Raw genomic sequence first — 12714 nt, forward strand, 5'->3', positions numbered from 1 at the left:
GTTTCTCCCCAAAGAAAGGAATCCTTAAAAAAACCCCAAAAGCCCAACAGTTTAGACAGAGGCTGCCAACCAAACATGAAGCCACAAAAGTTCATCTGTAGTCACCCCCACGGCCATAGACTTAGCCAAAACCCGTAACAAATTTTACATGGCATCCAACAGATAAGATCCTAACTCAACGTTCACCAGCACCTGCTCCACAAGCAACCAATCAATGGACTCAATATCCAGCACATGTTCAGCCCAGCGGAAGCAGGCTCTGGCCAACAGCCGCTTGAACCACCAAGGCTGCCACACACAAACACTGCTTAAGAGATTCCATCAACTGATCCTGGGGATCCCTCAGGGATGAATACCCTTCCACTGGCACCATGTCATTTAGCAATGGCTGAAACCACATCTACCATTGGCAAATGCAAGGAGTCCCTATCGGCATAAGATACAAGAAGGCAGAACTGGGACTTTCCATTGTGTGCGCACAATCTCAGATATCTAGATACATGGGAAAGGAATGCAAGGCCACTTGAATCCCAAGGGGGGTCAAGCACCCAAGAGGCCTCCTTATGAGTTGTCCTCAAACTGAACAGAACGAGAGTGAAAAATCAATCCACTTGTACCAGTTCTACTCCACTCAACTTCAATCCTATCTCCCCTCAGCTGTCTCTTTTCCAAGCTGCAGAACGCCGTTTGTCTTTCCTCATGAGGAGATCCATCCCCTTTATTGCTCTTCTTTGAAGCTTTTCTAGTGGCACTATATCTTTCTTGAGAAAAGGAGACCAGAATTGAATACTCCAGATGAGGTTGCACCATGGAGTGATACAGGGGCATTATAACATTCTTAAGTCTTGTTAACCACCCCTTTTTTAACAATTCCAAGCATCCCGTTTGCTTTTTGGGCCACCGTCACACATTGGGCAGAAGGTTTCATATGGTCTACAATACCTAGATCCTTTTCTTGGGCGCTAACCGCCAAGGTGGACCCTAGCATCCGGTAACTGTGATTCAGGTTGTTCTTACCAATGTGCACCACTTTGCATTTGTCCACATTGTTTCATCTGCCAATTGGACACCCAGTCTTCCAATTTTCTAAGGTCCGCCTGCAATTTTTCACATGCGTTTAACAACTTTGAACAGTTTAGTGCCATCTGCAAATTTAAATCACCTCACTTGTCATTCCAATTTTCAGATCATTTATAAATAAGTTAAATAGCACTGGTCCCAGTACAGACCCCTGCAGCACTCCACTGTTTACTTGCCTTCACTGAGAAAAATGACCATGTAACCCTACCCCGTTTTCTATCCGATAACCAATTCCTAATCCACAACTGAACTTTGCCACCTATCCCATGACATTTTCTCAGGAGCAATTCGTGAGGAACTTTATCAAAAGCTTTCTGAAAATCTAGAAACACTATATCAACCGGTTCACCATTATCCACGTTTATTCACACTTTCACAGAAGTCAAGCAAATTGGTGAAGCAAGATCTCCCTCAGCTGAACTCAACCTGACTTCATCGCATTAAATCATGTTTGTCTACATGTTCCACAATTTTAGTTTTATAATTGTTTCTACCATTTTGCCTGGCCCTGAAGTGAGGATTCTGGATCTCCCCTAGAGACTCTCCCCACAGGCCTCTAACCTAACAGGAACACCAAAATCAAATTCTCAATTTGTTGAAGCTGCAGTGTACTGGCACACTGAAGTAAAATCCCACAGGAAGGGCTAGTCCCATTCAAAGAGATCAAATACTACCCACGCAAACATTCCTCCCCCTGGTTTACCGACGACTTAAGAAATAAGAAAAGAGAACAGAAATGGTACAAATCCAGACTAAATAGTGTCAGATGCAAATGGAAAGATGCATAGAGTATATAAAATAGCCATCCTAGAACTTAAAAAGAAGTACTATTCTGAACTCTTAAGATCAATAGATCAAAAGAACTTTTCAAACTAAATATATTATACTCAATGTCACAATGAGACAGCGAAACATTCAGATTACTTTTGCTGACAAAGTAGACAAAATACAGCCTCACCTTGACTCCACTAAACATGGTCTCCCTGCGACTCAGGTTCCCAGTTATGGTTTTAGTTTTGCCTAACTTCAATACAGTCTCCCGCAACGACATCGAGATACTAGGCACAATTTGCTCTTCTGATTCCAATCTGGACCCCTGTCCGCCATGCCTCCTAGTGGTGGCGAAGATACCTTTGTAGACGCCATCCTTCCTCTCAACACCTCCTTACAAACAGGCGTAGTGTCTACAAAGTGGAAAGCGGCAGTCAGACTGATCTTGAAAAAATCCACACAAACCTAGTCCCTCAAGTGCTAATGTTGGCTCACTGGTTACCTGTAGCCAAAAGGTTGTCTCGTCAAGGGCCTGATGCTAGCGTTCAAATCTTTTAATGACAGTGCCAGCCTACGTGATGAATAAGCTTCCTCCCAGGATGGAATACGCCTCAAAACACCCCCTGGTCATACCTTTTAACTGCAAAGTGACAGTTCTACTCCTACTTCATACAGTCACTTGACTCTACTGCCTCTGCAGATCAGATCCCTTGAAGGACTCAGCTTTAGAAAAGCCTTAAGAACATACCTCTTCACCTAAAACTCTATCCTTGACTGATAAGACTACAAAGATATGTATATTGGTACCAGAACCAGTATGTGTCAAATTAGGTATAACTTGTACTAGAAATCTTGCATTGCAAGGACAACCACAGCAAATTGTAACCAGTATGTGTCAAATTAGGTATAACTTGTACTAGAAATCTTGCATTGCAAGGACAACCACAGCAAATTGTAACCAGTAAACTGTATTTTACTATTAGCCCCTAGGATTTATCAAGTTAAGATAAAAACTTGTACAGAAATTGTGTGTTAAACCGGTAACTCGTTCTTAGCTCCGTGGACAACAGGCTAGGAAACTAATTAAATAAAGATGCTTGGGCACATAAGAGAAGGAATGGCCAGTAGGAAAAGGGATAATGCAGTTGTATAGGTCTCTCTTGATGCCCCATTTGGAATACTGTGTGCAATTTTGGAGACTGCATCTTCAAAAAGATATAAATAGGATGGAGTCAGTCCAGAGAACTGCTACAAAACTGGTTAGTGGTCATAAATCATATGGGGACAGACCTAGAAATTTTTAATATTTACAGTATACTCTAGAAGTCTATGGGATCACTTAGGGAGAAGAAACAGTAGATGCTGTTGATAGGTAGGCTGGATGGACCATTTGGTCTTTATTTGCTGTCATGTTTCTATGACATTTACATTCTTTAAATTCATATGATCATAACTTTTTTGAACCTACAGTAGTTATCACAGCTCGCTGGTGTAATGTTTCTAGGTTTGTTTGTTTTTTTAAATAAATTTATATTCTGTATATCCTACAATTCTGTGTGGATTACAAATTATTCAGATACTCAAGCATTTTTCCCTAACTGTCCTGACGGACTCCCACTCTATATAATGTACCTGGGGCAATGGGGGATTAAGCGACTCCACCCAGAGTCACAAGGAGCATTGCAGGATTTGAAACCACAACCTCAGGGTTCCTAGGCTATAGCTCTAATCACTGCACCAAACAGAGCTGCTTAAGAAACTTCAAGCTTATGTGGCTAAATTGTTAACAATAAGACTACCAACTTAATCCCAAATCTTTATTTCCACAAAACATAAATGCACACTGTGTCCAACAAGTATTTTTAAAAAGAATTAACATGCTACAATAGGCTCAATTCTAGTATACCAATGCCTGCATTTTGGATTTCTGAAAGCTTAACTATAGGAGACTAATCACAGTAGAAAGATAAACATTTAATACAAAGTGTAGTCAGTCGTTTCAGCTTGTAACATCCATGTTGCACTCCTGGCATAAAATGCAGAACAATGGATCTTTAAAACTGGCTTGACTTAAATGGCATCAATATCTATATCCTCATCTTTGTTTGCTGCAGGCTTCACAGTTTCAACTTTAGGAACACTAGCAGAACTGGAATACACAACCTGTTTAAAAACAAGCATAAGATCAGTATATTGCTGTACTACCCCCCTTCTCCAGAAACATCTTTCAACAGTTTTCCTTATATCAAGTTAACACTAACTTTTCAGGGCACTTTAACCCCCCCCCCCCCAAAAAAAAAAAAAAAAAAAAGACATCCCATTAATGCCCTTGCTGGTGAACAGTGGTACTACTGAGAAATATACCTCATCAAAAGCTGACTCAGCTTTCATGTGGAAAAGAAAAATAAAGGGGGGAAGAATAATTTCTAGATTGGGATTCTTAAAGCACCTGCAGGTCACCAACAAACATGCTGAAGCTCAGTTTATGAACAGTTTCCTGATTTTATGGCAAGAATTGAAGTGTTGCTCTACTCAATTCCCCCAACCCATGGAATACAGCCAATACTATAGTACTATTCATAAGCCAAGTGCACATCTGAGCTATTCTAACCTAGGGCTTTCCCTCTCCTGGAGTCCTACCATCTAATGGAACTTCCCTGTTTTGCGAAACCAGGAGTTTCATCAAAAGAAAGGACTTTGGCAAAGGGAGCAGGTGATTTTTAGCCTCCTTCCTGGAAAAACATTTCTCCTCTCCTCTCCGCATCTACCTTTTAATTCCAGGCAAAAGCAGCGGTAGCGAATGCAATTCACTACCCTGCCACTAGTCCAGGCATCTTCTCACCATTTGGCCACCCAAGCGGAAACAGGAAGTTTTCGCTGAGAGCGAGCAGTGGAGAGGAAGATATGAACTTGGAGGAAGAGGAAGGGAAGAAAGCACAGTTACTTACCGTAACAGGTGTTATCCAGGGACAGCAGGCAGCTATTCTCAATATGGGTGACGTGATCCAACGGAGCCCCGATGCGGACGCCTCACAAGCAGTGTTCCCGCTAAGCTGCGCTGGGGTGCGCTGGCGCACAAAATATTACCTCGCAGCGCACAAGTTTCTCGTCACAGCGCACACAGTGTAGAGCACAGTTCTTCAACCGCCGGTCCGCAAACAAAATCTTGCCGGTCCGCGAAGGATTCGGTCCCCGCCGCAACGAAAGGCCGGCGTCAGCTGACTTGCAACTTCCTGTTGCAGTCGCTGTGCCGGGACTCCTGCCTTCGCCGGGACTCCTGCCTTCCACCGCGTTTGCCTCCTGCCTTGTCTCCGCACCTCCAGACCAGCAGCGGCAGCTGTGTATGCTTTTAACTTCGGCACAGAGCTGCCCCTAATCAATAGTTTAGCGCGGTTTCATAAGGCAGCCTCGGGGCCTTTGCTAGGCCGGCCCACATCGCATCATCGAAGCGGGCCGGCTATCAAAGGCCCTGAGGCTGCCTCATGAAACCGCGCTAAACTATTGATTAGGGGCAGCTCTGTGCCGAAGTTAAAAGCATACAGAGCTGCCGCTGCTGGTCTGAACTCTTGGGCCGCTGAAGGAGGGCAAAAAGCAGCTGTCCTGGAGGTTTCCCTTCCTCTCGCCTTTACAGGTTCCTTTTTTCCACCTTTTTTTTTTTTCCTTCAAACGGCAACGGGCCCCAGCATTGACATCAATCAAGTAAGTTCCACTGTCAATCAAGCGGTTCTGCTCGGCCAAAGCTTCCCCTGTGACATGAGCCACACTCAGGGGAAAGAAAGTGACCCACAAAGGTGAGGGGAAGGGGGGCAGATGATGGAAGTTGGGGGGGGGAGAGAGAGAGAGAGAAGGGGCAGATGATGGAATGGAGGAGATGAGAGAGAGAGAGAGAGAAGGGGACAGATGATGGAAGTGAGAAGAAGGGAGAGAGAGCAGAAGGCAGATGGATGTCAGTTGAGAAGGGAGAGCAGATGCTGAATGGAAGTGGGGAAAGAACACATACTGGATGGAAGGAGGAGATAAATAAAGGGGGAAGAAAATAGTAAGATAATGGAGGGGTGAGGGAAAGGGGTGACAAGCTGTGTGTAGACACAGTGAAAAGAGGGAAACGGGACTAAATAGTAAGAAATAATTTAATTTAGATGGAGGCAGAAAATAGAGAAGGAAGACCAGAGAAGAAAAGGGAAGAGAGAGCAGAGAATGATCAGATCTGAGTGGAGGAAATGAGAAGAGAGATATGCTAAAAACCACAGGGGGGAGGGAAGGATAGAGATGCCAGACCATGAGGGGAACAGAAGGAAGATGATGGATGCTAGACCAAATTGGGGGGTGGGGGGGGGGGCAGGAGGAGAGATGGCAGGGAAAGACAGACAGTGAATGGAAGGGGCAGATGCTGGACTGAAGAGACAGAGAAGGTTATCATGCTGCTGTACCGGGCCATGGTACGCCCTCACCTGGAGTACTGCGTCCAGCACTGGTACTTTAAGAAGGACACGGTACTACTCGAAAGGATCCAGAGAAGAGCAACTAAAATGGTTAAGGGGCTGGAGGAGTTGCCGTACAGCGAAAGATTAGAGAAACTGGGCCTCTTCTCCCTTGAGCAGAGGAGATTGAGAGGGGACATGATAGAAACATTCAAGGTACTGAAGGGAATAGACTTAGTAGCTAAGGCAGGGAGAACGAGAGGGCACTCTCTAAAGTTGAAAGGGGATAGATTCCATACAAACGTAAGGAAGTTCTGTGGTAGAAAGCAACATATTTATTTGGCTCATAACTTGCTGGCGCCCGATATTTTTAGCTCACAGTGAAAAAAGTTTGCTCACAACACCCGCCCGCTTAGAGGGAACACTGCTCACAAGCAGTCTTGCTTGAAGAAACTCGAAGTTTCGAGTCACCCGCACCACACATGCACGAGTGCCTTCCCGCCCAGCACAAGGCACGTCTCCTCATTTCAGATAGCTAGCAGAGAAGCCAACCCAGGGGAGGTGGGTGGGATGTGAGAATAGATGCCTGCTGTCCCTGGATAACAACTGTTATGGTAAGTAACATTGCTTTATCCCAGGACAAGCAGGCAGGTATTCTCACTAATGGGTGACCTCCAAGTTAACCTCAATGGGATGGTGGGAGAGTTGCAACTTAGAAGAATAAATTTTGCAATACTGTTTGGCCAAACTGTCGATCCCATCTGGAGAAAACATCCAGACAGTAGTGAGAAGTGAAGGTATGAACCGAGGACCAAGTGGCAGCTTTACAAATCTCCTCAATCGGTGTCGATCTGAGGAAAGCTACTGAAGCTGCCATAGCTCTGACCTTATGGGCTGTGACTTTACTGTGAAGGGGTAATCCAGCCTGGGCATAGCAGAATGAGATACAAGCCGCCATCCAGTTGGAGATGGTGCGCTTAGATATAGGACGTCCCAACTTGTTCGGATCAAAGGAGATGAAAAATTGAGGAGCAGTTCTGTGAGGTTTGATGCGTTCCAGATAGAAAGCCAAAGCATGCTTACAGTCCAGAGTATGAAGGGCAGATTCTCCAGGATGAGAATGAGGCTTCGGAAAGAACATTGGAAGAACAATATATTGGTTGAGATGAAATTCTGAGACAACTTTAGGAAGTAATTTCGGATGAGTGCGGAGAACCACCTTGTCATGATGGAATACTGTAAAAGGTGGATCTGCAACCAAGGTTTGGAGCTCACTGACTCAGCGAGCAGAAGTGAGGCCAAGTGAGATACTTCAGATGAGCCTTGTGAAGGGGTTCAAATGGAGGTTTCATAAGCTGTGAAAGAACAACATTGAGGTCCCAAACCACTGGAGGCGGTTTGAGGGGAGGATTGACATGGAAAAGTCCTTTCATGAATCTGGAAACCACAGGATGAGCAGAGAGAGGTTTCCCCTGAAGCGGCTGATGGAAAGCAGCAATTGCACTCAGATAGACTCGAATCGATGTAGACTTGAGGCCAGAATGAGAAAGGTGCAAAAGATAGTCCAAAACCGAAGACAAGGAGGAGTGTTAAGGCTCCTGATGGCGAGAAAAACAGAAAATCTAGTCCATTTCTGGTGATAGCATTGTCTAGTAGCAGGCTTCTGTGAAGCTTCCAGGACATCCCTCACAGGCTGAGAAAACTGTAGAGGGGTTATGTTGAGAGGAACCAAGCTGTCAGGTGTAGAGACTGCAGGTTGGGATGAAGCAGAGATCCCTGATGCTGTGTAAGTAGCGAGGGAAAAACTGGTAGAAGGTACAGCTCCCTGGTGCTGAGTTGAAGTAGAAGGGAGTACCAAGGTTGTCTGGGCCACCATGGAGCAATTAGAATCATGGTGGCACGGTCTGACTTCAGCTTGACTAGAGTCTTTTGAATGAGAAGAAATGCATATAGAGAGATTCGTCCAGTCCAGAAGAAATGCATCTGCCTCGAGGCGATGAGGAGTGTAGATCCTGGAGCAGAACTGAGGCAGTTTGAAGTTTTGGGGGGCTGCAAAGAGGTCTATCTGAGGTGTTTCCCACTGAGAGAAGATGTGATGAAGGGGCGTGGAGTTGAGAGTCCACTCGTGAGGTTGCAGAAGACGACTCAAGTTGTCCGCTAAGGCATTGCCCGCCCCCTGAATGTAGACAGCTCCGAGGAAGGTGTTGTTGCGTATTGCCTAATCCCAAACTTTCAGAGCTTCCTGGCAGAGGGAGGCCGATCCCGTTCCTCCCTGTTTGTTGACATAATACATGGCGACTTGGTTGTCTGTGCGAATGAGGACAACCTTGTCGTGAAGCAGATGTTGAAAAGCATTGAGAGCATTGAAAATCGCCCTAAGTTCCAGGAGATTGATGTGGCACTGGCGGTCTGTGCTGGTCCAATAACCCTGAGATGAGCCCCCAAACATAGAAGAGTCGGTCGTGAGTACTTTCTGATGGGGGGGGGGGGGGAGGTGAAACAGCAAACCTCTGGATAGAGTGGAGGAGAGCATCCACCAGCGAAGAGACTGTTGCAGACTTTGAAAGCCACCATACAAGAAGCAACAAACCGCTTATGTTAAATCAATAAGTAAACGGCGAAGGAACAATAAGCCACAGTGGTTCTCTGTGGAGATTTCGGACCTCATCAAGGAGAAGAAAAAAGCATTCATCTCTTACAAACAATCAGGGAAACAGGACTCTAGGGAAGTCTATCTGGCCAAGTCAAAAGCCGTCAAAACAGCATGGAGGAGTCTCTAGCGAAGAACATCCAGAAAGGAGATAAATCCTTCTTCAGGTATATCAGTGACAGAAATAAGAACTCAGGCGGGATAGTACGTCTTAGGAAACCAGACGGAGACTATGTAGAAGTGGACTCGGAAAAAGCCCAACTGTTAAATGAATACTTCTGCTCAGTCTTCACCCGTGAGGCGCCAGGACAAGGGTTGACGCAGATGACCTGTTTAGTAATTTCGAGTTTACACCCAGCGGTGTCTACTGCGAGCTGTCAAAGCTTAAGGTTAACAAGGCAACGGGGCCTGACAACCTACACCCCAGGGTGCTCAGGGAGTTGTGTTATGTCTTGACGGAACCGCTATCCGCGCTCTTCAATCTCTCCCTTAGTACGGGTAACGTCCCGTTGGACTGGAAGACGGCTAACGTCATTCCACTCCACAAGAAAGGTTCCAAGATGGAGACAGCAAACTACAGACCGGTGAGTCTCACATCAATAGTGGGCAAACTAATGGAAACTCTAATCAAACGCCAATTGGCTACGATACTGAACGAGGAGAATCTACGGGATCCCCGTCAACATGGATTTACTAAGGGGAGATCCTGCCAATCCAACCTGATCAGCTTCTTTGACTGGGTGACGAGGAAGCTGGATGTTGGGGAGTCCCTGGACATCGTATACCTGGACTTAGTAAAGCATTCAATAGCGTACCACACCGCTTGATTGGCAGTCTTCATGTTCTCACTGACGATCACCCCTAAGTCTCATTCTGCTTCAGTTCTTGTTAGGATCTCGCCATTTAGGGTGTAAGTCTTGCATGGATTTTGGCTGCCCAGGTGCATGACTTTGCATTTTTTGGCATTGAAGATGAGTTGCCAGGATCTAGACCAGCGCTCCAGTAGGAGTAGGTCGTGCGTCATGTTGTCGGACATTGAATTTGTCTGTTGTGCTTTTGCCCAAAAGATTGTTTAGTTTGGCGTCATCGGCGAATAATGTTGTTTTACCTCACAGCCCTTCTGCCAAGTCTCTTATAACAATGTTGAATAGGATGGGGCCCAGGACCGAGCCCTGCGGCACTCTACTGATTACCTCCGTCATTTCGGAGAGGGTGCCGTTCACCACTACCCTCTGAAGCCTACCTTCAAGCCAGTTCCCAACCCATTTCGTCAATGTGTCGCACAATCCTATAGAACTCATCTTGCTCAACAACCTGCGGTGTGGTACGCTATTGAATGCTTTACTGAAGTCAGCCCCGAGCTGCAATAAAGTCTAAGCTTCCTGAAGAAGAAGAGCGGTCTGGGTCAAGTTAGAAGGATACTCTCTTGGAGGATGTTCTGGAGGAACTTAATGGAACTGCAGAGAGTATCCCTCCTTGACGATAGAAAGGACCCAGAGGTCGGTGGTGATGGTCATCCATCGATGGTAAAAGTGATGGAGACTACCTCCAATCGGTTGAGCAACTGAAAATGGCAGAACGACAGATGTTATGCCCTCTATGAGACAGTCAAAAGGGCTGAGGAGCCTTAGGGCCAGCAGATGGTTGAGGCTTCTGTTGCTACTTTTGGGAATGTTGTCTCTTCACAGGCTGCCTGATGAGGAGCCTGTTTGGCTGGTAACGCTGCTGGTAGATCAGCGGAGGGTGTGATGGATGAGTCGGAGCAGGCTTAGGCTTCGGATGCAGGATGGACTTCGTGATCCGAGAGCTTCTTGGTCGCTGCTTCAATGGACTCATCGAAGAGGTCTGTACCAGCGCATGGAAGATTGGCAAGCCTGTCCTGGAGGTTGGAGTCCATGTCGATGGTTCTGAGCCACGCCAGCCGGCGCATGGCTACCGAGCATGATGTAGCCCAAGCCGAGAGCTCAAAGGCATCGTAGGAGGACTGCATCAACTGTAACCGGAGCTGGGATAGCGAGGCCAGAACCTCCTGGTACTCAAACTGTGCTCTAGGGTCCATATAGGGCATGAACTTCTGGAGTACAGACAGGAAAAGCTCGAAATATGTGATGAAGATGAAGTGGAAGTTGTAATTCTGGACTCTGGACGTCATCATGGAGTTCTGATAAATTCTCCTGCCAAACCGGTCCATGGTCTTGCCCTCCCTACCAGGTGGGAACAGTGGCGTAGACCTGGGAGGGTTGAGACCGCTTCAGTGAGGACTTCACCAACAGGGATTGATGGGAGAGTTGTGAACCATCAAACCCTTTATGGTGTACCGTGCTGTACCTGGTATCCAACTTGCCCGGTACAGCGGGGATGGAGTAAGGTGTTTCAAGGCACCAAACAAATGTCTGACCCAGTAGCTTGTGTAAAGGAAGCTTGAGGGATTCCGCAAGTGGTTGAGGGAGGTGCATAGTCTCTAGATACTCTTTTGAAAATTTGGAACCCGTGTCCAGTTGAATGTCCAAGTCAGCTGCCATCTGCCGACGGAACAAGGAGAAAGACAGCTGGACAGCCAAAGCAGGGCCTCGAGAAGGACTCGAGGCCTCTGGATCCAATGAGGACGGGGATCGTGAAGGTGATAAAGACCCCAGTGTGTCCTCGAGCTCCGGCAGAGGAGGAGGGACAGAAGCGTACACACTAGAGCCCGCAGTTTTCTTCAGGGTCGACTCAACAAGTAAAGACTCATGTGGGAGCTTGTCAAACCCTGGAATAGGGATAACCTTATAAAGAGACTCTAACTTTCTAGGAGCTCCTGGAATGGTGAGAGGAATCTCAAGATTGTTATAAAAGGTTTCCCTCAAGATGTCATGTAAGGGTAATTTTAGGAATTCCCTGGGAGGTTGATCAAAGTCCAAAGCATCAAGAAAATGCTTTGGACTTTTTGGAATCAGACTCCAATGGAATAGAAAGGGTGTCTGACATTTCTCTTAAGAAATTTAGTGAAGGAAGTCTGCTCTGGCTTACTATCGGGCTCCTGAACAGAGGGATCAGCCTCATCCGAGGAAAGGTCATCGGTATCGAGAGGATCCTCGGAATCATCCCATAAATCAGGGTCCTGCACTGAAGGGAGTCGTCCCTAGGAGAGAGGAGTAGAGACCTCTGCATGTCTGGTTTTGTATACCGATTTGCCTGATCGCATCGATACCGTACCTGGGGAAGTATGGAAAGCGGTACAGAGATTCTGGTCAGAGAGCGGTACCGGCTCAGAGACCGAGTGAACCGCCCTAGGCAAGGTTTTCGGTTCCGCTGATAGAATAGGCATGGATACCGAAGAGGTAAAATGCAGCGGTGCCGATAAAGTCGATGCCGACAAGATAGGCTGGTCGACAACCGGCACCGAAGGCTCAGAGGGTACCGACACTGGAAGGTTTGGTGTCAAAAGAGCCGGGAGGAGTTGTTGCAACTGTTCTTTAAGTTGGACCTGGAGAATGGATGCTATGCGGTCATCGAATGATGGTCCCGATGGCACCGGTACCACTTTTCTCTTTTTCGGTACCTGTGGTGCAGCTCTACGCTCAGGAGAAGTAGATGCTGATGACGAGGCAGTGACTTCAATAGGAGCTGAGCGTTTACGGGGCCCGGTGCGCGGTCTGCAGGACTTGGCTCACTGCTGGGTCGACCGGCGGGCCAGGGGATGGCTTCTTAGCCGGCTTACCTGGGGGATGCGACACCGAAGACACGTCCTGCGGTGTCAAAAGGGCCGTTGCCGATTTTGAGGACACCGCCGATGTCGGGGTCAATGACGGT

At 46.8% G+C, this 12714-nt stretch overlaps 1 protein-coding gene across 2 annotated transcripts in view; it reads right to left on the minus strand.

Moving 5' to 3' along the window:
- Positions 1–3654: 3654 nt before the first annotated feature.
- The window catches only part of EIF5 (eukaryotic translation initiation factor 5), a 62399-nt gene continuing 53339 nt past the window's right edge, over positions 3655–12714 (minus strand). The window contains exon 12 of one of the 2 annotated variants that reach the window (XM_033951227.1): positions 3655–4014. In XM_033951227.1, coding sequence (XP_033807118.1) covers positions 3922–4014 — 93 coding nt within the window. In that variant the 3' untranslated portion in view covers positions 3655–3921. The remainder of the gene's footprint in view (positions 4015–12714) is intronic. The other variant, XM_033951228.1, reaches the window with a different exon arrangement.

The sequence above is a fragment of the Geotrypetes seraphini genome, chromosome 7 (assembly GCF_902459505.1).
Source record: "Geotrypetes seraphini chromosome 7, aGeoSer1.1, whole genome shotgun sequence".
Classification (NCBI taxonomy): domain Eukaryota; kingdom Metazoa; phylum Chordata; class Amphibia; order Gymnophiona; family Dermophiidae; genus Geotrypetes; species Geotrypetes seraphini.